This window comes from Silurus meridionalis, chromosome 24, assembly GCF_014805685.1.
Source record: "Silurus meridionalis isolate SWU-2019-XX chromosome 24, ASM1480568v1, whole genome shotgun sequence".
In the NCBI taxonomy this organism is placed as follows: Eukaryota; Metazoa; Chordata; class Actinopteri; order Siluriformes; family Siluridae; genus Silurus; species Silurus meridionalis.
The window spans coordinates 19938974-19963777 of NC_060907.1; the positions used below are offsets into that span (position 1 = coordinate 19938974).

At 39.4% G+C, this 24804-nt stretch overlaps 1 protein-coding gene across 1 annotated transcript; it reads right to left on the reverse strand.

Annotated features, from left to right (window-relative positions):
* Positions 1 to 8585: 8585 nt before the first annotated feature.
* Positions 8586 to 20348, reverse strand: LOC124377902 (interferon-induced protein 44-like). The gene is made up of 12 exons (XM_046837274.1): positions 20205 to 20348; positions 17980 to 18054; positions 16560 to 16593; positions 14529 to 14727; positions 12910 to 12951; positions 12097 to 12172; positions 11675 to 11708; positions 11270 to 11468; positions 10381 to 10530; positions 10018 to 10189; positions 9404 to 9504; positions 8586 to 8862 (listed from the first exon to the last, which is right to left on the reverse strand). Exons 2-12 carry the CDS (start codon positions 18023 to 18025, stop codon positions 8668 to 8670), a joined length of 1248 nt encoding a protein of 415 aa, XP_046693230.1. The 5' UTR covers positions 18026 to 18054; positions 20205 to 20348; the 3' UTR covers positions 8586 to 8667.
* Between the last annotated feature and the right edge of the window lie 4456 nt (positions 20349 to 24804).

The following is a 24804-nucleotide window of genomic DNA, read 5'->3' on the forward strand; positions in this document are numbered from 1 at the left end:
TGGTCAGGTCATCTACAGGCGCAATGGTGTACACTACACCACCTTCCTTGGGTGCCCTTATCACTTGGTAGACCACTGGGCTCCATAGGTCCTGGATTTTATGGCGCCCTTACCCCATAATCACGGAGGTACACCAGTTGACCCTCCACCAATGGTTCATCTCGGACGTGCTGATCATGATTGGCCTTGCGCCTATCAGCCATGACCTGCAACCGTTCCTGCACCTGCAAAGGCCACCTGGAGCCTCGTTTTATGTTCCAAGACCCAGTCATGCACACTACCCTCCCTTAGCTGTGGTTCTCTCCCCAACAGAAAATCTACAGGCAATCGTGGCTCCTGTCCAAACATCAAGAAGTGTGGCGATTCCCCTGTGCTCTGATGAGGGGTGCTATTATAACTGAACACTACCTGGGGAAGACACGCTACCCAGTCTCGTTTCCTGGACACTGGCAGAGTACGCAACAGATTATGTAGAGTGCGGTTAAAGCGTTCACACTGGCCGTTACCGGCCGGGTGATAGGGGGTAGTACGAGACTTCACCACACCATAAAGCTCACATAACTGACGTATCAACAAAGACTTAAAATTTCGACCCTGGTCCGAGTGGAGACGGCCCGGAACACCGAACCTGTAAAACCATTCGGTCACCAGGGCTTGTGCCACCGCCTCCGCCGCTGATCCCTCGTTGGAACAGCAAGGGTATACTTACTGAAAACGTCAGTCATCACCAAAACGTTTTCGATGCCAGAGCTTGTGGGCTCTAACACTGTGAAGTCCACTGCCAAGATGTCATTTGGCCTAGATGACATTAACCGCCCCATAAAAGCCTGAGCCAGTGGCTGGGTGTCTTTGGCTGCCTGGCACCGGTCACACTCGTGACACCAACTTGCCACATCCGAGGACACACCCGCCAATAACACCTCTGTTGCACTAACTCCATGGTGCGCTCCCTGCCCTGGTGTCCATGTTGCTGATGCAACTGCCTTAACACCTCTGGTCTCAAGGCAGCAGGCAAAACCAATTGCAACATCTCTTCCTTACCATTAGGGCAGTGAACCCGACGATACAGCATACCATCTAACTCCTCAACCGATCCCACTGGCGGAGCAAGGTTAAGGCTGCCTTAGTCATTTGGCGCGCTCATTAGGTCCTGGGCGATTTCCTTGTCTCCAAAATCGCAACACTTCCCAAATAACTGGATCAGCTGCCTGCAAAGAACGCAAGTCACCAGCAGAATAACCAGGAAGTGTAGAGACCATACACTGGGTCGCTATACCCACAGAATCTACCCCAGCTAATGGCCACAAAGACTCAGGAATTGCAGTGCCGGGGGTCAACCCATCCAACCCACCAGGTTCCAGGGATCCCTCCGTGACAGCGCATCTGCATTTCTATTACTCTTACCAGAGCGATACTTAATCTCAAAATCGAAAGCCGCCAGCTGAGAAGCCCAACGCTGCTCAGTCGCCCCCAACTTTGCAGAGGTCAGATGGCTAAGGGGATTATTATCTGTGAATACCACACACTTATTACCCAACAGATATTCACGGAATTTCTCCGTCATGGCCCACTTGAGCGCAACAAACTCCAACTTCATAGAGCTATAATTTGACATGTTGCGCTCAGTGGGCCTTAAACTGCGACTAGCATATGCCACTGGTCTTACCTTGCCTTCAGTTTCCTGGGAAAGGACTGCCCCTAACCCTTGATAACTGGCGTCCACCTCCAGAATAAACGGTTTAGAGAAATCCGCATACGCAAGTACTGGGGCGGTAGTCAGTTTCTCCTTTAACCCCTCAAAGCTCACCTGACAGTTTTCACTCCAGGCACTAGCAAAACTCCTACTTTTCTGCTTACCCTTTACACCAGCAAATTCCCCCACCAGCTTATGCAGTGGGGCAGCCAACTTGGCAAACCCTCCACAAACCGCCGATAGTAGCTGGAAAAACCCAGAAAGGATCTTAACTCTGTAACGCTAGAGGACGAGGCCACTGGGCCACAGCCTCGATCTTACTAGGGTCAGTTGCCACACCCCTGGAAGAGATAACATGACCCAAATATTTCACCTCTTGCTGAAGAAAGGCGCACTTCTCTAGCCTAGCCTTTAACCCTTCCTGCTCCAGACGGCTTAAAACAACCTCCAACCTCTCCAAATGTTGAGTAATTGAGGTGGAGAACACCACGATATCGTCTAGATATAAAAGTAAGGACTGACACTGTTGGTCCCCAAATACCCTCTCCATAAGTCGCTGGAAGGTAGAGGGGCATTGCACAACCCAAAAGGCATACGATTCCATTCAAACAGGCCAAATGGGGTGCAAAAAGCGGTCTTTGGCTTATCCCCCTCTGTGACAGGGACCTGGTTATAACCACTAGCTAGATCCATAGTGGAAAACCAACAGGCCCCCGTCAACGCATCCAGCGACTCCTCAATCCGAGGCAAAGGAAATGCATCCCTCCTGGTCTTGGCGTTTAACTGGCGGTAGTCAACACATAAGCGTAGACTACCATCCTTTTTACCAAGACAATTGGGGAGGCATATGGGCTGCAACTTTCCTAATTACCTGAGACTCCAGCAGCTGATTGATGTGGGCTCGAACAACCTCATACTCAGAGGGAGGTACCCGGCGATGTCGCTGCCGCACAGGGATATCATCTAAGAGGGGGATATCATGAGATATAACACTTGTACATCCCAAATCACCATCATGTTCGGAGAATACCGTCTGATATTTTGTAAGCAAGGCCCTCACCTTGCCCTGTTCCAGTTCTGGCAATGCAGTCAGGTCTACTTTTGCAATCTGCTCTAAAACAGGGGCACTAACTGCTAGAGTGGCTTGAGAATACACATTTGCTGTAGTGGATCTAACTTCAGTAACACCTGCTGGCAAACTGACAACATGCACTCTACCCAGGGTACCTAATACTCTGCGTGGAAAAAGGAGGACATCAGACGTGCCTATGTTGACCACTGGCACATAAACTGAGCCTCCAATCACTTGCACCAAGGCGGGGGATGCCAGCAACCCTTCGGGTAACCCAGACTCAATGGGCTCGAACAGTACAGTACTACCTGCCAACTGTTCTGCACAAGTTGCCGCAACCAACTTAATAGTACCACCTGTGACACGACATGCCCGAGGACCACGCACTCTTACCCTAGTCATACACTCAACGCGAGATTGCTCGCTACCTTGATGGCAGTGTTGTAGGGCTTGAAAAACTGAAAGTGGCGCACCAGAAACCGGAGGAAAATCAAACAAAGCGGGGCCATGCTGTCCAAAGAGCTCCTGGTAGCATCGCCCAAGTACATTCATCCCCAACACACCAGGGACTTGAGAGCAAGCCACCAGGAGGATCCCTGACCACCAGCACCCCACATCGCTGAACTATCCTACCACAGAGCTCAATATCCAATTCCATATAACCGATATATGGAATTGAGAGCCCATTTGCAGCTCTTAGCTGCAACCAGGAACACGACCTCAAGTGCTCCTGACCCCATGGCTCAAAATGTTGAATAAAACAACTTTCCGTAATCGTTGATACCATCGAACCAGTGTCAATTAAACAAGGGACTAACACACCACTAATTGAAACATTCAGATGCGGGCAAGAAGACATTAAGTTTGGAACTGAACTAGATTTCTTACCATCTGAGTCAGCCATTTTCCCAGCCGAGCTGTGACTCTTCAGCACGGCCGGAATTAGTTTTCCGACACATTAGCTTGCGACTGCACACCTCCAATGGCCTGATCAACACGAGAACGTAATGGTGACCGGGACATGACACGTTCCCCTTCGCATTCCGTGCAAAATGGCCTGGTTTTTGACAACGCCTACAGATCATGGGCCCACTACGAAAAGTTTGGGTACGAGGACGAGAATGGGGTCCTTGCAAACGGGCAATATTCTGGGTAAGCTGATTTAATTGCTCTTGTTGTAATTTTAACATTTCTCTAAGCTCCCCTATTCCAGACTTCTCAGACGAGCTACAACGGCCCTGAACTTCATACTGAAACCCGTGCGCCAAAGGGACAGAAAGACTTCGACCCCTTGCTCCGCCCGGCATTCCTCCGCTCCCAACGAATAGCTTCGCCACGCACCTCCAAGAGTGTAGAATGGGCTGTCGACGAACCAATTGTTTCAATTCACGGTGAAGAGAAGGGTCACAAACATATTCGACAAACTGGTCCCTTAATAAAATCTCTGCATTTGGCATGGCATTTGGGGACTTCTGCCTCACTTTCTCCAAGAGGCTCAATAAGGCCAAAGAGAACTCCAGCAAGGTCTCGCCTTCCTGTTGCTTCCTAGAAAAAAAGGCTTCCTGCAGGGCAACATAAGACTGGGAGCATCCATATAACTCTTGCAAAATGGAAAAATTCTCTCTGGGTCTCCGCTCAATAACAGGGCGATGTCTAACCTCCTCACGTGCGTTCCCTCCTAAATGATCAAATAGGAAAAATGCCTGGTCTGCCACTGACAAATGACGAGTTCTTATACAAGCTTTTGCTTCCTCGATCCACTCATTAATGCCAATGCCCGATCTACCATCGAATATTGGACATTTTCTATCCCTTGGAATAAACACAAGGCGTTCGTTAACGTGGCACCAGCACTAACTGGTTGATCAATAGGTGGCACCACAGATTCTCGAGAGGGGCCAGCTATGGGACTGGATGGAGCAGCATGACTCTGCTCCTGGCGCAATTTGTCATTATCCGCCCTTAATTGAGCAACAAGCTCCCTTAATTCCTGCAATTCCGCTTCCATTTGTTTACGGGAAACTTAACGAACAAAGTCAGTAAAAGCTATGGAAACCCACTGCTGGAACGCTCCAAGTCCACTGAAATGACACTGCTGCTTTGTTCCACACACTCTAAACACAAAAACAAAAGAAAGAAAAGCACACAAGAAATACAAAAAAAAAACCTCTAATCCATCCACAAGTCACAACTAAAACCTTTAACAAAATAACAATAAGCATCCACGTCTCAGCCCAACAAAGAGAAACGCAATCCTGCCGACTACGCCAAAGTGTGGCGGACGTTAATTAGACAGAAACTATAACTCAGCTGACTACGCCACCCTGTTAACAGGGAACACTATTATAGATTAATCATCTACAAAAGACACACAGGTACGTGGTTTCAATAAACAGAGGCAAGAGACGTGGATACCAAAGATACAAAAAATGTTTTATTTCACAATAAATATGGGTATTACTTTTAAAACATGACTATGGGCTGGAATAAAATAGGCATAAAAACAAAAAGGAAACCGAGGCTTACCTAAAGCAGGTAAACTAGCTTAATGAGTATGCGGCTACTATATCGCCAGGAGCATAACGCCAAGTGCACAAAACGCACCACACACACACACACACACTCACACAAACACGGTAAGACCAAGCGTGAACACACTGCACCCTGTGATAGAGTCCCACCACCGCACGCGAAGGCCAACTAGCCGTCTGCCTGAAGCCTCGGTTCCTAAACAAACAAAGTAAAGTAAAACAAAAGCAAGAAACAAAGCATAAACAGAGCAAACAAGCATAAAGCTAGCAAAGCAAACAAAGCAAGCAAAGCAGACAAAGTTAAGTAAAACAAAAGCATACAAAGTTAAATAAAGCAAAGCAGAGTAAAAACAAAGCAGCAGCATCAAAGTACGTTGCCCCGCAGGCCGCACTGAATGACTCCTCTTAAAACTATTCCACCTTAATATTGTCGTTTCGACCACAAGTCCAGCCGCACAGGCAAATGGACATCAAACCGGCAAGAAGGCACAGGATTACGGCGGGTTCATGTTTAAAAGCAGTCGCCGAGCCACATGGAATGATTACACGTTGGAAACTGTGAGACAGGAAGAGTCCAAACCAGGAAGGGGCGGGCCTCGGGCAATGACACACAAGCGGTGATCACACAACATGGTGCATTAAAAGTCCCCTTTTATATAGTCTTGCATGTATCTGATTGGACAACTGATGCTTTCATGACAATTTAAAGGGACACCCACAGTTCGTCCCACTACACTTGGATTTTGAAGGAATTTGTTTTTGTTTGTCCCTCTGCCTCTTGATGTTCTTAATGGGAATAAGGTTTATTTTTACCATTCTTTACTCATGGTTATGCTCTTGAGTGAACCCACTTCCTTGGCTAAGTAGCAACCCCACACATGATTGCCTCACTGTGCATGCAGATTCACTCACACCTGCCTGCTGCCATTCCTGAGCAAACTCTGCATTGGTGGTGCCCTGATCCTGCAGCTGACTCAACTTTAGGAGATGGTCCTGGTGCTTCTTTGGGCACCCTAAAGCCTTCTTCACAACAATTGAACCTTTTCCCTCAAGATTTTGATGATTAGAAAATGTATTGAATTTGGTTGATTTAGGTTCAATTTTACTAGCAGCAATATCCTTGTGAATCACTGACATGTCAGCTAGTCCTTTTGTGGCACGATTGAAATACTCTTGAAAAATCTTTTGTGGTTAAGTTTGATTAATGGCAAAGAGGGACTTTGCAATTGATTTTAAACTAATCTGATATCTCTTCATAACATTCTGGTGCAGGTGCAAATTGGCATTATAAAAACTGACAAACGTAATATTTGTCATTCTCAAAACATTTGGCTACGGCTGTACAATGTGTCCACTCTTATATTTGATTGCTCGACCTTCTGATCCGAAGTCCAATACCTTAACCACTAAGTTTCCACCTCCCCCACAAATCTAACATTTGTGCTGATGTATGATTTAAAAAGAAGATTTGAAGGATGTTTCTTAGTACCTTGGAGGCTTGTGACTGATAGCTTTATTATGAAATATTTCTAAACGTGTTTTCTTCTTGATTTGTTTGTGCCAGGTTGGTAGCTAACTGGGCTCGCCAATAAACCTTTTGTTTTTCTCATTTTTGAAAAAGTATTATTTTCTGAGATTATTTCCAATGGCCTACTCCTACTTCTCTAGGCATATAGTACCCAATGAGTAAATTTTATTAGTAGTTCATAAAAATGACTTTTTAAATGCTTCAGGTTTCCAACGTTATATCTATGGGAGCCGAGAAATATCTGTAAAGCAATATTAAGGTTATTTGTGTACCTATTATTTATATCACAAAACATGCTTTGTGCACTGGTAAAAATAAGTAGGACTCAAAATCTGATTTTGACAGACATTTATTCATGTAATGGCAGAAAGTTACACATGTTCAGTGTGCAGTAGTTATGATTTAAGCATAATGTTTTACTTTAATAGCACAATCATTTATATATATATATATATATATATATATATATATATATATATATATATATATATATATATATATATATATAAATATATAAAACATGCTATAAAAATACACACAGTGCATGTTTATCTGTCAGGAATCCACCCTGCCACGCCTCCTTCGGCCCCCTTTAGCGTGGCAAGTGCCTTTTCGGCCGCTTTCTCTGAAGCTCCGCTTCAATCGCGCACATATGGTGCTCGTTTATCATCATCACCAGCTCCTATTTAAACTTCCACACTCTCACTGTCCGTTATTGTTGGTATATGTTGGTTCACGCCGGTCGTTGTTATCGCGCATGCGTATCCCGGTACGTGCCTTCCCACCAGCACTCTCTCAACGGCTGCTCTTTTCTTCCCAAAGTGCACCGCGGATTCCCCCCGATCCTGCCGGTGTTCATTCTATGCTTTTGGATGGTCATAACACGTTCCGCGCCGCCAAGCGCGGCTTTCGCCTCCCGTTCATCGCATAACATTTAACAACAAAAGGCATATGTGCACTAACTAACAGCAGAGATTCACCAGTTGTCAGGAATCCACCTGCCACGCCTTCTTCAGAGGCTGTCATTGCCTCCGCGCGCTAACAAGCTCGCAGCGCAAATCATGCACAGCTGAAGCGCGTTACTCACTCACTCCCGGCTCCCATACTAACCGCTCACTCACCCACTCTCGGGGTCCGTTATTATATGTGTTCGTGCGTGGTCGTGTGTATGCTGCACCCGCTACATACTGTCTCCTCCCGGACTCCTCGCTCACTCCACGGCTGCGTTTTCTTTCCCCAGCGCACCTCGGACTTTCGACGCTTCCCCGTCGCTTCCTCTGCGCCGCGCTTCCTCGATAACGCACCGTTGATGTTGTCATTGGACTGCCGTTCGCCGGATTATCCCGATCTACGCGGGTATTTTGTGTTGGCTCTGCCTTTGTTAAATAAAGTTTCTGTTTGCCGTTACTCCGGCTTACGCCTCCGCACCACGCCTAACACCAGTATACAACACAACACCTGTAGCAGCTGTAAGACTTGATTATTCCGCCACTTCCACGAGTTCTTCTGCGGCTGCACCGAGATAACCGACGTTAAATGGCAAATTTTTCCCCCCTTGTTTTCGAGATAGTAGGGTTCGGCGACATAAAAAAAGTCGACATAACCGATAAAAAATGCTTAGAAAAAGCGAGAATTTGGCGGTTCCACTTCAAAAACGTCGACTTAATAGGGTTGTCGAGATAACCGAGGGCGAGATAACCGGGTTCCACTGTGTATGTATGTATGTATGTATGTGTATATATATATATATATATATATATATATATATATATATATATATATATATATATAGCTTTAATAGTGCTAAGCTTGTAAATGTTCCTATATCGGTTAAAATCAGCCTTCACTCATATTGTTCATGAGTGTTTTGTTCTGACAACTTTTTGACAAGAGCATCATCAGCAATATTCACAATCTGATCAAGTGCTTTCAGGATCAGAAAATCCAGATCATCATCTGTGTCCACCTCCTCATGATAGTTCTTCACAGGGAAAATGTTATTCATTGGAACACCCAGTCGATCACTACACTCTTTCATCTGTTAAAAAAACAAACAAAAAGCTTTATGTATTTTTATATTTGTGTGTGCGCATGTATATGTAAAAAAAAAAAAGTTTACCACTATGCTCCAAACAACAAAACAGAGCTTTTGGCAAAACAGGTTCATTCACAAATGATTAAAAGCAAAATGCTTTTGTAAACTGAAAAGACTTCTTATCCGGATGTGGAACATTCTGACAAGATTTTTTCTGGTCACAGCAGCAACTTAATAAAAATTCATTAAAAAAGTTAATACTTTATAATTAAATTAAATAGTTTCAGGGGTTTGTCACAATAAATAAATATCAGAAGTTCTTTGAACTTTTTCAAAATCCCCTAAAGATATGATGCAGTGCTGCAAAGAGCCAAACTGGGGTCTATTTGATTTCTCAAAGCCTTTATGATTTACAGGAGTTTCTTTTTTTAATGATGGCAAGTTCAAGGTAATATTCTATAATGTGGTGTGTTGATTTGATAAATACATTTTCTATTCATTTATAATTTGTTTATTTCGACCATAACTATTTAATCCCATTTACTTTTTCCTTGATATTCTTGCTGGTGTAGACTTTTCTTAAGTCATCTTGAACCAGTGGACAGGCATCATCCACCTTTGTCATGATGATCACTTGAGGCAAATCTGTACAGTAGTAAGAACAAGTTAAAATCTAATAATTATTATAAGATATGAAACGAGTAAATGATTGTGAAAAATGCTATTATTGGAAAAGTATTAAATGCTGGATGTTAAAACTGTACTTCCTGCAGTGTCTTCCTCTTGTGTCCAATTACGTTAATTGAATTAAGCAATGATTACAATTAAATTTCATTCTGAAAGATCCATAAGATAGGTTTATCATTAATGCTGTAGCAGCTATAAACAGATCTCCTTGCAGTCCTCTTTTTATATACTCTTCCCTGGTGTAATTAATACAAACAGTCCAGCTTTTCATGTTACAGAGAAACCAGAAAGTATAAACTTTTCTTTCCTAAAGGTCAGAGATCTGTTAGTTTTACTTCTGACTGTTACAAAGTGCACACACTGGTGACTCCTTCCATCGATGTTAAAGGTTCCTTTTTGAGTTGTTACTTTAGAAACTACAAACATATGATTTGAAGTTATTTCAGGGCTGCTTCTATAGTAAATACTTACTGTACTTTGAAGCTTTCTCACAGATCAGTTTCATCTTTTGAATAACTTCATCCTTCATGAGTGACACTTTGTCTGCTGCCATGACGTAGACTAAGCAGAAAGTTTGATCAGACACGTTAGGGTTGCCTCTGTAGTTTACGTCGTCCTTTGACACGGGAGTTGCAGGATTAAACTGAAAATTAGTGGAAAAAATCGATGTTAGTGACATTCCTCTGTGCATTTGGCAGGTTTCTACAGAACTGCAGTTGTACTCTGATATTGACTATTTGGACAATGTTTTAACAGGCAATGTATATTAACATTGTATAGCAAACCATGCTAAAAGTAATCATGTTTTATATTGTAAATATAGACTGTTCTCACATTGTGTCCTTCTTTAAGGCTACCCATTAAAGCTTTAGCAATGTCTGCTACATGGGCACCATGACCATCTGCAGGTTCAAGTCCCATGATATCATTGAAGACAAAAGGCAAATGGGAGCCACTCTTCCCCTTGATATAGTGGGTTTTATACTGCAACACAAAGACACAAATTATATATGATTTGTATTGTAATAGTATATATAATGACATTTATTTGCTGCTCATTCTAGCTCGGGGTAAACAGTTCCATTATATTCACGCATGCCGATTTGGATTGTTTGCCTTTTTATATTAATAAACTTTTGCCTGTCCTTTCTTTGTCACAAGACAAAGATGCTACTCTATCTAGTGACACCTAGCAACGTTAGCCATGAATTGGATCAAAATTTATATACATTATTTAAAATATTTACATTTTAATGATTTGATGTTTGATTTAGTTTGAGCCAAAGTTTTAGTTAATTCGGAGTCAAAACAATTCTACTTCAGCACCTCGTCACTGTGTGTGTTTGGACCTGGATGTACTGTTGTGTCCTCCTCCAAACTACACTAGACTACAGAGCTGCATTACGGCAGAGACCAGAGTCCCCAGAGTTTGCTTTTATATAAAATCATTTTTTAACTCACTGTTACTGTTTTTAAGCAAAATAGAAACATTTTATTAAACGGCATGACATTGGACTGCTCCAGTGTTCATTTAAAATGAGCTCTAGAGCACCGTTTTTTTTTTAAGAGAACTAAAGATTGCTTATCTGGATGACTACTGAGCTTAAGATGTTTTTTTACACTTTATAAACCATCCTTTGTCTGTAATTGTGAAAACAATCTTTGTTTAAATGAAACTGTAGTACATTTGTTTGAAACCAGTGTATAAGGTTAAGGGACTTACAGTTTTTGTGAAACTGGTTCCAGATGTTGAATCAGCCAGAGCCTCACAGGTGATTCGATTTTGGAATACACTATTAACAGAATTTATAAAGCTGGACTTTCCTGCTCCAATTTCACCAATGACAAGAATCCTGACAAACTTAACTCCAGGAGAGCTGAGCTGAAAGTTCCTCAGTTTCTCTTCTAAAGTGTCTTTCTTACTAATCACGAATACAAAATCACAAAAAATGTTACCAAAGAAAAAGACAAATGTCAAAATAAAATTCATGCATACATGTATTAATAAATTTAGACATGACAATTTTTGAGGCTGAATAAAACACAGCAAAACCACATAGTTAATTAAGTTTGCTCAATTGATCAAAAGGATGTAGACTTTTCTAGTATGGATGTAAATACAACATACTCCCAAAGCATTTTCCTCCACGGCTTTTTAAATTCTAAAAAACAAACCAAAGGTTACACAGATTATATATTTTTTTCATTTATAAAATTTATGAAATAAAGCCAACATAGATGTTACATCTGAAATTGCTAAATGTGCTCCAAGGTTTTAGTCAAGTCACATCACTTCCTTGTGAATTAGACATTCAGTTTAATTCAGTTGTAGTTGTATAGCACATTTAACAGTAGACATTTTCCCAAAGGCCCATAGAAATCTCATAGAAACAGTATCCAAATATACATTTTAAATGAATTGTTTATTGATGAATATTTATCCCTAACACATTCCTGCCACAGACTAACTCTCATACAAGCGTAAAATTAAAATATTAAACATCATCTAAAAGACATAAGGCTAAAAGTCTTATTGCTCACTAAACTTGCCTGGAACTGGAGAAGGTTCATCTGCAGGTTTGAACTTTTCCGTTATATTTAATCCACTGAATCGAGATGAACACTCCTGATGATACAAACACAAGCATATTCCAAAAATAAATTCCTACAGCTTTCATTCTTATTTTTATGTTCCACACTTCACACTGTTATTACATGTAGAGAGGTTTTAACATCTCACAAGGTTATGGTAATGAATATATATGTGGTAATGAAAATGCACGGTATTGTTATCATGGACACTTAAAGATACCGTGAATAATTATAGATCCAAATGTAAAATTTACTGCTACTGACTGCTAGTGGAAGAAGACATGTTAGACATGTGGACGGAAAGTGGCAGCCATACACAGGAACACATGTAACATGTTCCTCATCTTCACGACAACCATCCAGTGCAGTTCAGGGAAATACAGGTTAACTGCTGTTTTTTCTGCTCTTTCCCGTGTAAATAAAAACTAGTTGAAGTACAGGATGTTAAAATTACATAAACTCTTATTTCCATTTGACATGTAGCTTGTTTCAGCGTAGTTTAAGAATAACCTAGAACTCCACTAGCTATGGAAGACCAGAAGAGATAGTAGGAAGATAGAAGAGTTTGTAGGAAGAAAACGCTGAAGTTGGGTTGTTTTTACCGTGATAATACTGTATACCAGGATAAAATCTTAATCAATTAATCGCAGCATGAAAATGTGATACTGCACATGCCTTTATGTGTACTGTGTGTATACGAATATATTTGTACTTCATAAGCCACACAGTGTTATATTAATGTCCCTGAGGCTTTGAGATCTAAATCCTTACCTCGGATTCGTCAACATGGCAAGAGGCCAGGCGATGTTCACAATTTGATCAAGTGCCTTGAGTATCAGAGCGTCCATGACATCATTTGTGTCCATCTCCTCATGGTAGTTTTTGACTGGGAAAATGTGATTCATTGGAACACCAACCAGATTCCTACACACTTCCATCTGGATAAATACAAACATATAGCAACTGATGCTAAAGGCCAGTGAAGGCTTTCCATAATTGTTTTACTCACTGCTGCATGTGATTTACAGAAGAAGGCTAAACAAAAAAACTACCTGCCCAGCTCCTTTAAAAACTGTGTACCTAAAAGAATTGTTGCTTTTTTGCAGGCACAGGTTGGTCACACCAAATACAGATTTGTTTATCAAAATTAACATTCTATTTTTAAAGCATTCTTACTTTATAACATTATCACACATGCCAAAAAGTTTTTCAAAGCACTGTACATAACCAGACAGTTACCTTTTCCTTGATTTTCTTGCTGGTATAGATTTTCGCCATGAACCAGTGAGCATGCTGCATCCGGTTTCGTCATAATGATTACTTGTGGTATGTCTAAATGATAAAAGATTTGCAATCAATGCAACATGAACAACTTTCTATGGAATCCTTATTGGCAGTATTTCAGTTTGCACTGACTGCTATATTGAGTTAAGATTATATAACGACTGCACCAATATATATTTAGATGTCGGGCCTACTGCAAAATACAAACATGTTTATTTTGAGTGCATTTCTAAACAAATGTTTGAGTCTGAAATGAATGCATGCAGAAACTGGCATTAAAGAATAGAGAATAGATTCTGTGGAACAGTGGTCCCCAACCCCGGCCGTGGACTGGCCCGGTCCGTGCTCTAGAATCTTCTATTGAATATTTTTGAATGAAAGAAATTTTAGTTTTTCCATGAAACTCCACTGTGGTGATTGACTTGATGCCGCAGACTATCAGGCAAACACCTAGATTTTCACAGGGGCTTGTACCTTCACAAGCTCAACCCTTTTACAGACACCATATTGGCCTGCACCCATGTGTTTCAAAGCCTATTAAACATACTTGATTTATTATTAGGACATTATCACTTTCTTGACACTTAAGAATAAATAATAAGGGGATAAATATTTTAATACAATGTTGTTCAATATAATATTGTAACCCCAACAAAACAGGAGCTACCATCTCCCCACAAATAAAGAAATACATTTAATTAAAATATTTATCTATTTATTTGTGGGGGAGATGGGTGGCAGCTCCTGTTTTGTTGGGGTTACTCTCACTTTACCTTTTGCAGTAGTAAAAAGTAGATGGTGTTTGAACATGCTTAATAGGTTTTAGACTTGTACAAATGCAAAGTTCATAGAGACGTATCTGAGACACAGCAGATCAGTACAGTAGCTATTGTCTAGTGGTGAATACTTTTTAATAAATAATTATAAAGTATATTATGTAACATTTAATTTAGCTTATGTAGTCAATTTAATGTTGCTATACAGCAAAATTGTTGTTTTAATCAGTAACTTGTTTGATATATTTTATATATATATATATATATATATATATATATATATATAATAAAAATAATAATTATATAAAGTAATTAGTACACAATATTTACATTTCTTGTGAAACTTGTTCCACTAACTCCATCAGTAAGAGCCTGACTTGTAATTCGGTTTTGGAAAGCATTATTGACCGAGTTTATAAAGCTGGATTTTCCTGCTCCAACGTCGCCAACAAGCAAAATCCTGACAAACTGAACATTTGGGTGGTTGATCCTTAAGTTCCTCAGTTTCTGTTTCAGTTCATCTTGTTGTCTAAATAAATAAATAAATACACATAATTGATGTAAAACAAAATTGTAAACATGCAGGTAGGTTTTTGCAGTGTAAATACAGCCAGTAAGCATCCATGTAGATAAATGTATAGCAGTTCTTATCCTAAAAATGCATTAAACAGCAGAATGAAGTTTGCATCTGATCACCCAGACAAAGTATTTTAAAATAAAATCCAACCAGTCCATGTATGATAGAAAACAAAATCTGTATTCTATTAGCATGAAATGTGTAGTACTAAATAATGGAGTGTATGGGTAGGTGTATGTAAACTGTATGTAACTAATTCGGTAGGACTGCAGTCCGTTCCTGCCACTGGTAATACAGTATATGCCCAAAACTTGATAACCTACTGTATTTATCCATACTAATCACTTAGTATCCTTTCCTTTCCTTGTGCACTAGGGTATCATTTCTCATTCCTACTACACTGCTGCCACAGTCTGGAGATCTTTCAGAGGTACCTCCAGATTATTTGTATTTAGAGATTCTTTCATTAAATTGTCATCTCTACAACCCTAATTCTAAAAACATTGGAGCACTCCCAAGCCCCACTTCATCTCGGCTACTCGGACCACATCTCTGTTGTGCTGATCCCAGCATACAGACCCCTCAACAGACCATTGAAAACCATTTCGAAAGCAGGCGAGAACCTGGCCAGCAGGAGGCATCTCTGTTTTTCAGGACTGCTTTGAATGTACTAACTGTGTCCCGTACAAAGATAATGAAAAGCTGGCAAATGTTTATGAACAGACTTTGATGTTGGCTTGGCAGAGCCCTGTAAACAATATCTGAAATGCTCCTAGGGTGTTGTAGTTCAATGTGTTTGCTTGGCACTGATATACTATTTGGTTGCAAGGTGTTTGACAGGTGGTTGCTATTGTATCCCAGTTGGTTGGTTGAAGGCTAGTGGATGGTAGCTTGGTAACAGTCTCCTTGAACATCCTCAAGACAACCGAAGTGGCTGTGGGTTTTAGTACAAAACAGAAAAGGAACAGCCACCCATTTGAGATCAGTGGTGAACCAAGTGGAGGGCATGGACAGTTTCTGATGACTGTTACATCAACACCATTGTGAAGGAGGATTATCAATATCTGTTCCGCCTTAGATGACTGAGAATTCAAACACCCTCTAAGACACCTGGTTTGGGAACACCCCCAATCAGGACAAATAGACGCCACCAAACAGTACAGGCTGGCACAATAAGCTAAGGAGCTCCCCTCCCTGACCTGCTGTCCATCTACAGCAGATGGGACTCGACCAAGGCAGGAAGATGGTTATGGTCCATACCAGCCTTTTATAGAAAAGATGTCACCCCTGTTCTATGGCATTGCTTCCTGATTTGTTATTGTTAGAGGTTGTAGCTGCTTTGCTGTGTCTGACAAAGGCAGCTAATGAGTTTCTCAACATGATATTCCAAAACATACAGACAGAAGCACACATAAATACCTAAGAGGAACACACAGGCCTATTCTGAAATGGTCTTCTTTGAGCCCTGATCTAAATCCTATTCAGCAGATATGGAAAGAGTTGGAACATGGGGTCTGGGGAAGGCTTGTGTAACAAAACACTGCTACTTTTAAAACAAACAAACAAACAAATAAATAAGTAAAAAAGAACAAGCTAATTATTCACGAGACATAATTCTAACAAATCTCCTGGGTTCTTTGCCAAATAATTACATTTTATCTGTATAAACCATCTTAATTAAGTTACTTATATTTATTTCATTATTTAATAAATAAATTAGAAAAAAACAGCTATAAACCTATTATTCTCAATTCCCTTTTCTTCAACAAAACCTAAGCGCTTACCCCCAAGGCATTGTCCTCCATGGTTGATCGAATTCTGAAAAATAAATAATATACAGTATTATTGCTATTTACTGAACTTGTATATTTCACAACATTTTAAGCACTGCTCATATGCAGTAAATATTAGCTGTACTTTGTGACATTTATTTAAACATGGTTTTCGCACTGTTATTTTTAATATATAAAAATGTCTGCATTTTTGTCTTTGACTTTAAAAAATAAAATATAGGCGTATATCTAGGTATATAAAATCTATAAGAAAGCAAACACAATCTTCTTGTACACTGCCAGTCAGCACTTTGTCTTTAAATCACTACTGTGAAAATTCTAAATAAAACCCATATTCTATTAATTTACACAAATTTGTTTTCTACGGGTTTATCAGATTTCTAAATAAAATGCTAGAATAACAATAAGTGTTTGCTACAATATCAACTGGTTTTAGCAGCTTAGCAAATGATCTACAATAACCACACGTTTATTGTAAAAGTTGAATTTATGTACCGGTAGTGATACGCTTAGACCCCAGTGGTCCCCTTTTTCTGTCCATTGTTTCATTCCTTTCATATTTGTTTTTCTTTTCTGTCTAGATTTGCCTTATTATCTTGGATTCTTATGGTGTAACATATATGGCTGAGCAGTTTCAAATATGTTCTAAACCATATCCTGTTGTCCCAGCCAGATATTATGGATACATGGTTTTGCTGTAATATATATATATATATTCTTTATTTGAATAAACCTTAAGGGAAGCTTGATCTTCTGACTCCTGTAACCATAATCAAAAGTGTCTATTAAACATTGTCTAGAATTAAAAAGTAATCAGGGAGAAAATAAAGCAAAGGAAGAAATGTAAAAGCTAGCGGCTTGATTTGGCCTTTAACCTGCAATATGTTGTGGCAGTGACCCTCCTCAAGAGCATTAATACTGAAGCAATCCCCAAGTAACAATGAAGCAATGCACATTCCTGGCACATCCAAACTCTACAGACTCTACAGCTTATTAGGCATACAGCCTTTGATCAGACTTCAGTGAAAAAATACTTTGTTGTCCGCTCCGTATTAAACACTCTGCGCTCACGATCCACTTTCTTTGATAAGATCATTTTTGCAGAAGGGCTCATAAGAGAAGAGAGTAATACACATGAACAAGGTCAATGTAGCTGAAGTGCGACATCTTTAGAGGAAACGTGGGCATTACAGGGAAAGGTCAATTGAACAAGGTTTACCCGTACCTATTTTAATAGAATTTGGTCAAGTTTGGCGGGCCGGATTAATAAACCCAATGGACAGTGTGTGGCCCACAGGCCGTAGTTTGCCCATGTCTGTACTAGACCCAAGTAATTAAATAAGCAGTTTTAGTCTGTTTTATTTGCTGACTTCTAACAGATTGTGTTTGTCCTGTTGCTCACTACACTTACGTGGAGGTGATGGTGGAGGTGGAGGCGCGGGTGCAGATTGTCCCATATTAATCAAATGAATCCAAGTAAACAATCCTGCAGAGAAAAAATAGAGAACATAGAAAGATTTTTAATGCCGGTTTCCAAAAAATTTATATAATTTTTTTATAAAAAAAATCTATTCATGTGTCTAAAAATACAACTATTCATCCCAAAAATTGCTTTAGTATAGTTTGATCATTGCCTGATCTTAGCCTGACTTCAACAGTAAAAGACCTGGGAGTTATTTTAGACAGCAACTTATCTTTTAAAATAATATCAACCAAGTTACAAAAACAGCCTTCTTTCACCTTAGAAATATTTCTAAGCTAAGAAACATGTTGTCTATATCTGATGCAGAGAAGCTCGTCCATGCGTTCATAACCTTCGTAATGCATTACTAGGTGGATGTCCTGCATCATTAATAAACAAGCTTCAGTTAGTTCAGAATGCAGCAGCCAAAATATGATCATATAACCCCAATCTTATCGTCCCTACATTGGCTTCCTGTTAAGTTTCGAATAGACTACAAAATACTGCTTCTCACTTATAAAACACTAAATGGTTTGGCTCCCATGTATCTCTCCAGTCTTTTAACACGCTACAATCCGTCATGCTCCCTGAGATCTCAAAACTCTGGTCTTTAGCAAAGTCCACTGAAGGCGGTAGAGCATTTTCACATTTAGCTCCTAAACTCTGGAATAGTCTTCCTTTAAGTGCAGATTAAAAACATATCTTTTTAGCAAAGCCTACACATAACACACATCACATCATGACATTGTGCTCCAGAACATCTGATCACATGCACATGATCATCTTGTGCTGTTAATATCATGAACAGCAGCTACGCTAATTCCTCTCCACTGCTTCTCTTTCTCTCCCCATCCCGAGACACCCTGAGGTTTGGCCAGCTCCAGTCACGTCCCACCTCATGAAGATTATGGACTTTAAAGAAGTAGATGCCGAACTCGCAAACATCCCGAACCATCTAGAGACGTACCAGTGCCAATTGGATCCCACTACATGTGTGGAGTTTGACATTGGACCTCCTGGAGTGTTTTAAAGCTCTGGCATGGAGAAGCTGTTGCTGGATCTGTGATGATCACAAATGTTGAGCTCAGTAGCTCCTACTTTTATACCAAAGACTGTAGAAAAAACATTTACTTATAATCTTATTCTCCAGTACTCATGTTAGTTCTCTTTCTTCAGTGTTCTGTACTGTTGAAAGATTTATGATCAAACTCCTGATGTCACCCAAATGAGGATGAGGTTCCCCTTTTTGAGTCTGGTTCCTCTCAAGGTTTCTTCCTCATAACATCTAAGGGAGTTTTTCCCTGCCACAGTCTGCTCATCAGGGATAAATGCACACTATAGATGTGGTGGCTAAGCACAGGATAATCTTCATGCCTGTGCAGGACTCTGTTTCCCACAGTGGATGTTTTTATGATCTGCAGCTCAGTATATTGGCGTGTTTCAACTGCGGGTTTTTATGCAGTTGTGGGTTTGTTATGAGAGTATATTGGACTAGAGCTCTTTAGCATAGCTCGTCAGTGGTATCTGGATAACCCAAGGTAATGTGAAGGCTGGCACTGTGGATTGGGTTTGTCAGTCTGCTCATTTAGGTTTTTTGGCCAAGATGGAAATGAGTCCAAACTGTTTGCTCTCTTTTCCTAATAAAACAGCAGGAAAGTTCCATCAGGCTCATCAATAAAATTAAACTCACTAATGAGGCAAAATCCTTCCTACATAACGCTGCATGCCTGCTCCACACCTGCGGTTGACTGTGTGGCTTCTCATTCTTCTTTGCCTACAACCCATGTTGCACTGCCGACAACACAGCCCATCCTGGCAATGTGCTTTTGTTTTTCTACTTACGTTTTGATGTATTTGTGGTGATGTTTTTGATCATGTCACTTCTCCACCCAATCTTTGGTCCTTCTATTCATGTGTCTTTTTTTTTATTTTTTTTTTTATAGCTGTTCCTAATGATTAAATTCTCCTTCTTTCGCTTTTTGTGTTTGTAAATAACTTCTTTCATAGCAACTACCAAGTGACTATCAATAGCTGCTGGTTTTAACAGCTTTGATATTGCTTTCACTCTTACTGTTTGCCCTTGTGTTTGGATTAGATAAAAAATCTAATCGAATTTTATTTGTCACATACATACAGAGTACGACATGCAGTGAAATACAACAGTTATGGTATACCTGGATTATGGTAACGATTCTGCCTTGATTTGGGTTATCTTCCTGTTTATTGTAAAACACTCAAAAATGGCAGGTGCTCTGCACACGGCTGTCAGATGGTTGCTGAAAGGACGGCGCCGCTTCACCACCCGTGTTTAGGAAAGCCCTGGGGCACATGGCGGGGAGGGCAACTGAATCAGAAATGGCTGGTGTCTGATAAGGAGAGCAGTCGCTCCTCACCCTCCTGGAGCAGAGCGGAGCATATAAAAGGAGCTACAAGAGACAACAGGGTGGAGAACAACTGGCTCCCCACTAACCCTGGTTCTTTCTTAAACCCAAATATAAGCAATAATAAGAGTTCAACATAAGAAACAAACACAACATTCCCTGAACTGTGCAAGACTATCTGCAGACCAGAGAACATAAAAGGTTTTGGTTGTTTACAGCATTTTAGTAATTTAATACTACATATTTTACATATTTCCACTTGTCTGGTATTGAACTGAAACTGTATCTACATTTACTGTCAGTGCAATCTCATGATGTACAATGATGTATTCAGCTGCAGCATTCATGGCAGTTATTTTTCTTAAGAAGGCAAAGATAAACTAAATTATTTGCGGTTGTGTCTTAATTGTATGTTACTCTGATTTTTTTTTTTTTGCTTTATAGAAAAATAAAAAGTGCAAAAGACTAAATACAAGAGTAAGAAACCAACTTTAATGTAAAATATCTATTAGGAATTGAAAAACTTTATTAAATACTGTATTCCTATATTAATTATTCTGTTATTAAAAAATAGCAAACAATGTACTTACTGTATATGGCTGAGCAGCTCCACTGTTAGTGACTTTCAGTTTGCAGGTTTATTGTATGCATTCTAGTAGTTTCCTCCTCTTCCTCCTCCTCCTGCAGTAGTGCAGACATCTGCAGCACCACCTATTGACAGTTTTCTTGGAAAATTTACCATTTCTTGTAAATGGAAAGTGAAAGTAAATATACATTCTGTAAATTAAAATGAATTTAAGTTCAAATTATTTTTAAAAGAATATGATTAGTAAATTAAGATTAATATTGATTATTATTTAACATGCGCTACCTCCAATTTGTTTCCAACCTTCTGACTGTTACAAAGTGCACACACTGGTGACTCCTTCCATTTATGTTAAATAGAAGTTTCTTTGTGAGTTGTTACTTTAGAAACTATAAACTTACGATTTTGAAGGGCTGCTTCTATAGAAATTACTTACTGTACTTTGAAGCTTTCTCATGGATCAGTTTCATCTTTTGAATAACTTCATCCTTCATGAGTGACACTTTGTCCGCTGCCATGACGTAGACTAAGCAGAAAGTTTAACTCCGATGTTAGTGACATTCCTCTGTGCATTTGGCAGATTTCTACAGAACTGCAGTTGTACTCTGATATTGACTATTTGGACAATGTTTTAACAGGCAGTGTATATTAACATTGTATAGCAAACCATGCTAAAAGTAATCATGTTTTATATTGTGACTATAGACTGTTCTCACATTGTGTCCTTCTGTAAGGCTACCCATTAAAGCTGCAACAACGTCTGCTACACAAAGACACAAAATTATATATGATTTGTATTGTAATAGTATATTTAATGTAATATAATTTCCTGCTCATTCTAGCTCGGGGTAAACAGTTTCATTATATTCACGCCTGCCGATTTGGATTGTTTGCCTTTTTATATTAATAAACTGTTGCCTGTCCTTTCTTTATGTCACAAGACAAAGATGCTCCTCTATCTGGTTACACCTAGCAACGTTAGCCATGAATTGGATTAAAATATTTACATTTTACATTTAATAATTTGATGTTTGATTTAGTTTGAACCAAAGTTTTAGTTAATTCGGAGTCAAAACAATTGTACTTCAGCACCTCGTCACTGTGTGTGTTTGGACCTGGTTGTACTGTTGTGTCCTCCTCCAAACTACACTGGACTACAGAGCTGCATTACAACAGAGACCAGAATCCCCAGAGTTTGCCTTAATTTTAAAATCATTTCTGAACTTCACTGTTACTGTTTTCAAGCAAAATAGAAACATTTCGATCAGTTTTCCGTGTTGAGAGCAGATCTTCTCTTGAAGTTTTGACGAAGCTTTGATTAAGGTGTGCTTTTTAAAAGCAGGTCTTTCAAGATGAGGTTTAAGATGATCTTCACAAAAGGAGGCCAGACACATCAGACCAGGACTTTAAAGCCTTGTGCTTTCTCTCAGTGCAGAAATCACACTCCACATCTCCATCTTCAGCACAACAAACATTTGCGGCATTTAGCAGAAGCTAACAGAATCTTGGACTTCATTCGATTTGATTTTCTCCACCACTTTAACCAGCATGTTGTTTCTGCGTAGAGAAGGAATCATAAGATGTGGCTTATATATATATATATATATATATATATATATATATATATATATATATATATATATATATATATATATAATACATTTAAATTAGTACATTAAAAATACCTTTGGTTGTAAACAAAAAAATATAGTTTATTTTAATCAGTTTGGTCATACAATATGCTTTTTATACTCAATATTTCTACATTTGGAACTCAATAACTAAATACTGTATGGTTGTAGGGTGTGATTTTGTAAGTACAAACTAATGATTTTCTGTTGCATTGATGGGAACCGTTGTGCTCTGTGCTGCTCAGTGAGACGCATGTGGAAACTCCAACCTGAACCACTCAAATTCAATATAGGTTTGACTACAGTATACAGTTAGTGGCTGAATAAGTATGAGATACAACAGAAAAACAACAGTGCAAGGAGGTAAAGAAAACAAAATAATTACAAATGAAGTTAAATGGAATGACTTTAAGGGTAGTAGATGCATTACTTGTCAGGAAGTCTCATGAGGGTTGTATTCTGTAATTTTGTCAGGTTTTGAGGTGTTTTGCTTCTGTAGTATCTCCCGTCACTGATGTTTCAGAAAAATTACAGATTATTTCCTGTGTTAGTTACCCTTCTTTAATTTACCACAAAGATCACACAGCTGCAGTTTCTGATAATAAAACTAGTTTCTACAGTCTGGATTTCAAAATTACAACCAAATTAACATTCATGGTTTATTTTTTTTTTATTTCTACTGACAAGATACAGCAGAGAAGTGCACAGTGTCCAGTTACACTATACTGCCAAAAGTATTGGGTCACCTGATCCTTCCTGATATAGGGGGTTCTTTTCAGGGGGCACGGAAAATACAGACTTTAATAAAAAGCAAACTAAGCAATGAGGCAAGTCAAAAACAAAGTCGAATAAAACAGTCCAGGGTCAAAACACAGGCAAACATGCAGGCTGAGATCCAAACAAATCCAAAAACAGTCCAAAACCAAAAGCCAGCAAAACAGAACATGGAAGGACAGAGCAGACACAAAAACAGAAAAACAACAGTCCAGAGTCCAAAGCAGGAGCAGTACAGGGGTCAGGGTCAAGGTCAGGGTGTGAAAGGAATAATCTAGAGGACTAGGAAGCCAGTTTAAAAAAAATATATATATATTATTAATAATAAAAAGAATAATAATCTGGCCTCGAGATAAAGTCTAGATGCCCTTATAAACCGGTGGCGCTGGAAAAACAGCAAGATGGCCGCCGACCGGAAGTGGCGCCGTCTGCCGGAAAATCCTGACAAAACGTCTTTAGATGCGCTATTATAAAATTTTGCATTCACTTGAACTTGGAAACCTGTTCCTGTGCACAAAGTGGGTTCATTGGAAGAGAGAGATCTTTAGTGCTCTGATCTCATCCCTATTGAACACCTTTAGGATGAATGTGAACGCACCCCAGTCACTCTGTATTCGCTCTGACTGACTGCTGCTACAGCACCAGTAGTTCCTGAGGCAGCGCATTAATATTGAACGGTGATTAACGTGACTAGAACTACTTTTGAGTGCAACGATTTGAATGCACACCTTCAGCCAATCAGTATTCATTCGCACCTTGATATAAAAATGTGCGTGAAAAATTAGATCTTATTGCTCTGAGGTTGACTGATTGAGTGCTTCAGATTTTACAGTCTCGACTGGAACACTTCCTTTTCCATTAAAAGGGTATGTTTTTAAAGTTTACATAAAATGACACTTTTGTATGGTTGAATTAAAAATACAGTTGTTAAAAAAAAAATACACGTTTGGACGGTAAATTCATTATTAGCAGGTAGCTTCGGATTTAAATGAACCAGTAATGAGTTAAACCGAAATAAAGTACATTTTACACATAAAAAATTGGCAAATTGTTAGTTTTTAATGTCATATTTTTCATATTTCGTTTCATATAAATGTTTTTCTCGTGAGGTATTTTCTTTTGCACATATGTCTTACTGATGTTAACGATTTAGCTTATATTTATTTAAGAAATAATTTCAAGTTTAATGGCTTTGTTACTTTTGAAGCTATTATGTATATTTTTGGGGAATATTTGTGACGATATGAATATTTGGAGAAGCTGAAGCTCTGTGAGGAAACAACACAAGATGGCGCCGTGTTTCTAGAAGATTCTAAGGGGGTTGTCTTGTGCGCTATTTTGTCTGAAATGAATTGTACAAGATACAGAAATAATCACATTATTGTTTTGTGTGTCTGATTTA

Excerpts from the sequence above, each read along its gene's own strand:
- LOC124377902 (XM_046837274.1), bottom strand. The coding sequence starts at position 18,025 with ATGGGACAATCTGCACCCGCGCCTCCACCTCCACCATCACCTCCAC. Across the intron at positions 10,531-11,269 it reads GAACCAGTTTCACAAAAACT|TATAAAACCCACTATATCAA; the intron begins GTAAGTCCCTTA and ends TTTGTGTTGCAG. Across the intron at positions 10,190-10,380 it reads GCCTTAAAGAAGGACACAAT|TTTAATCCTGCAACTCCCGT; the intron begins GTGAGAACAGTC and ends ACTAATTTTCAG.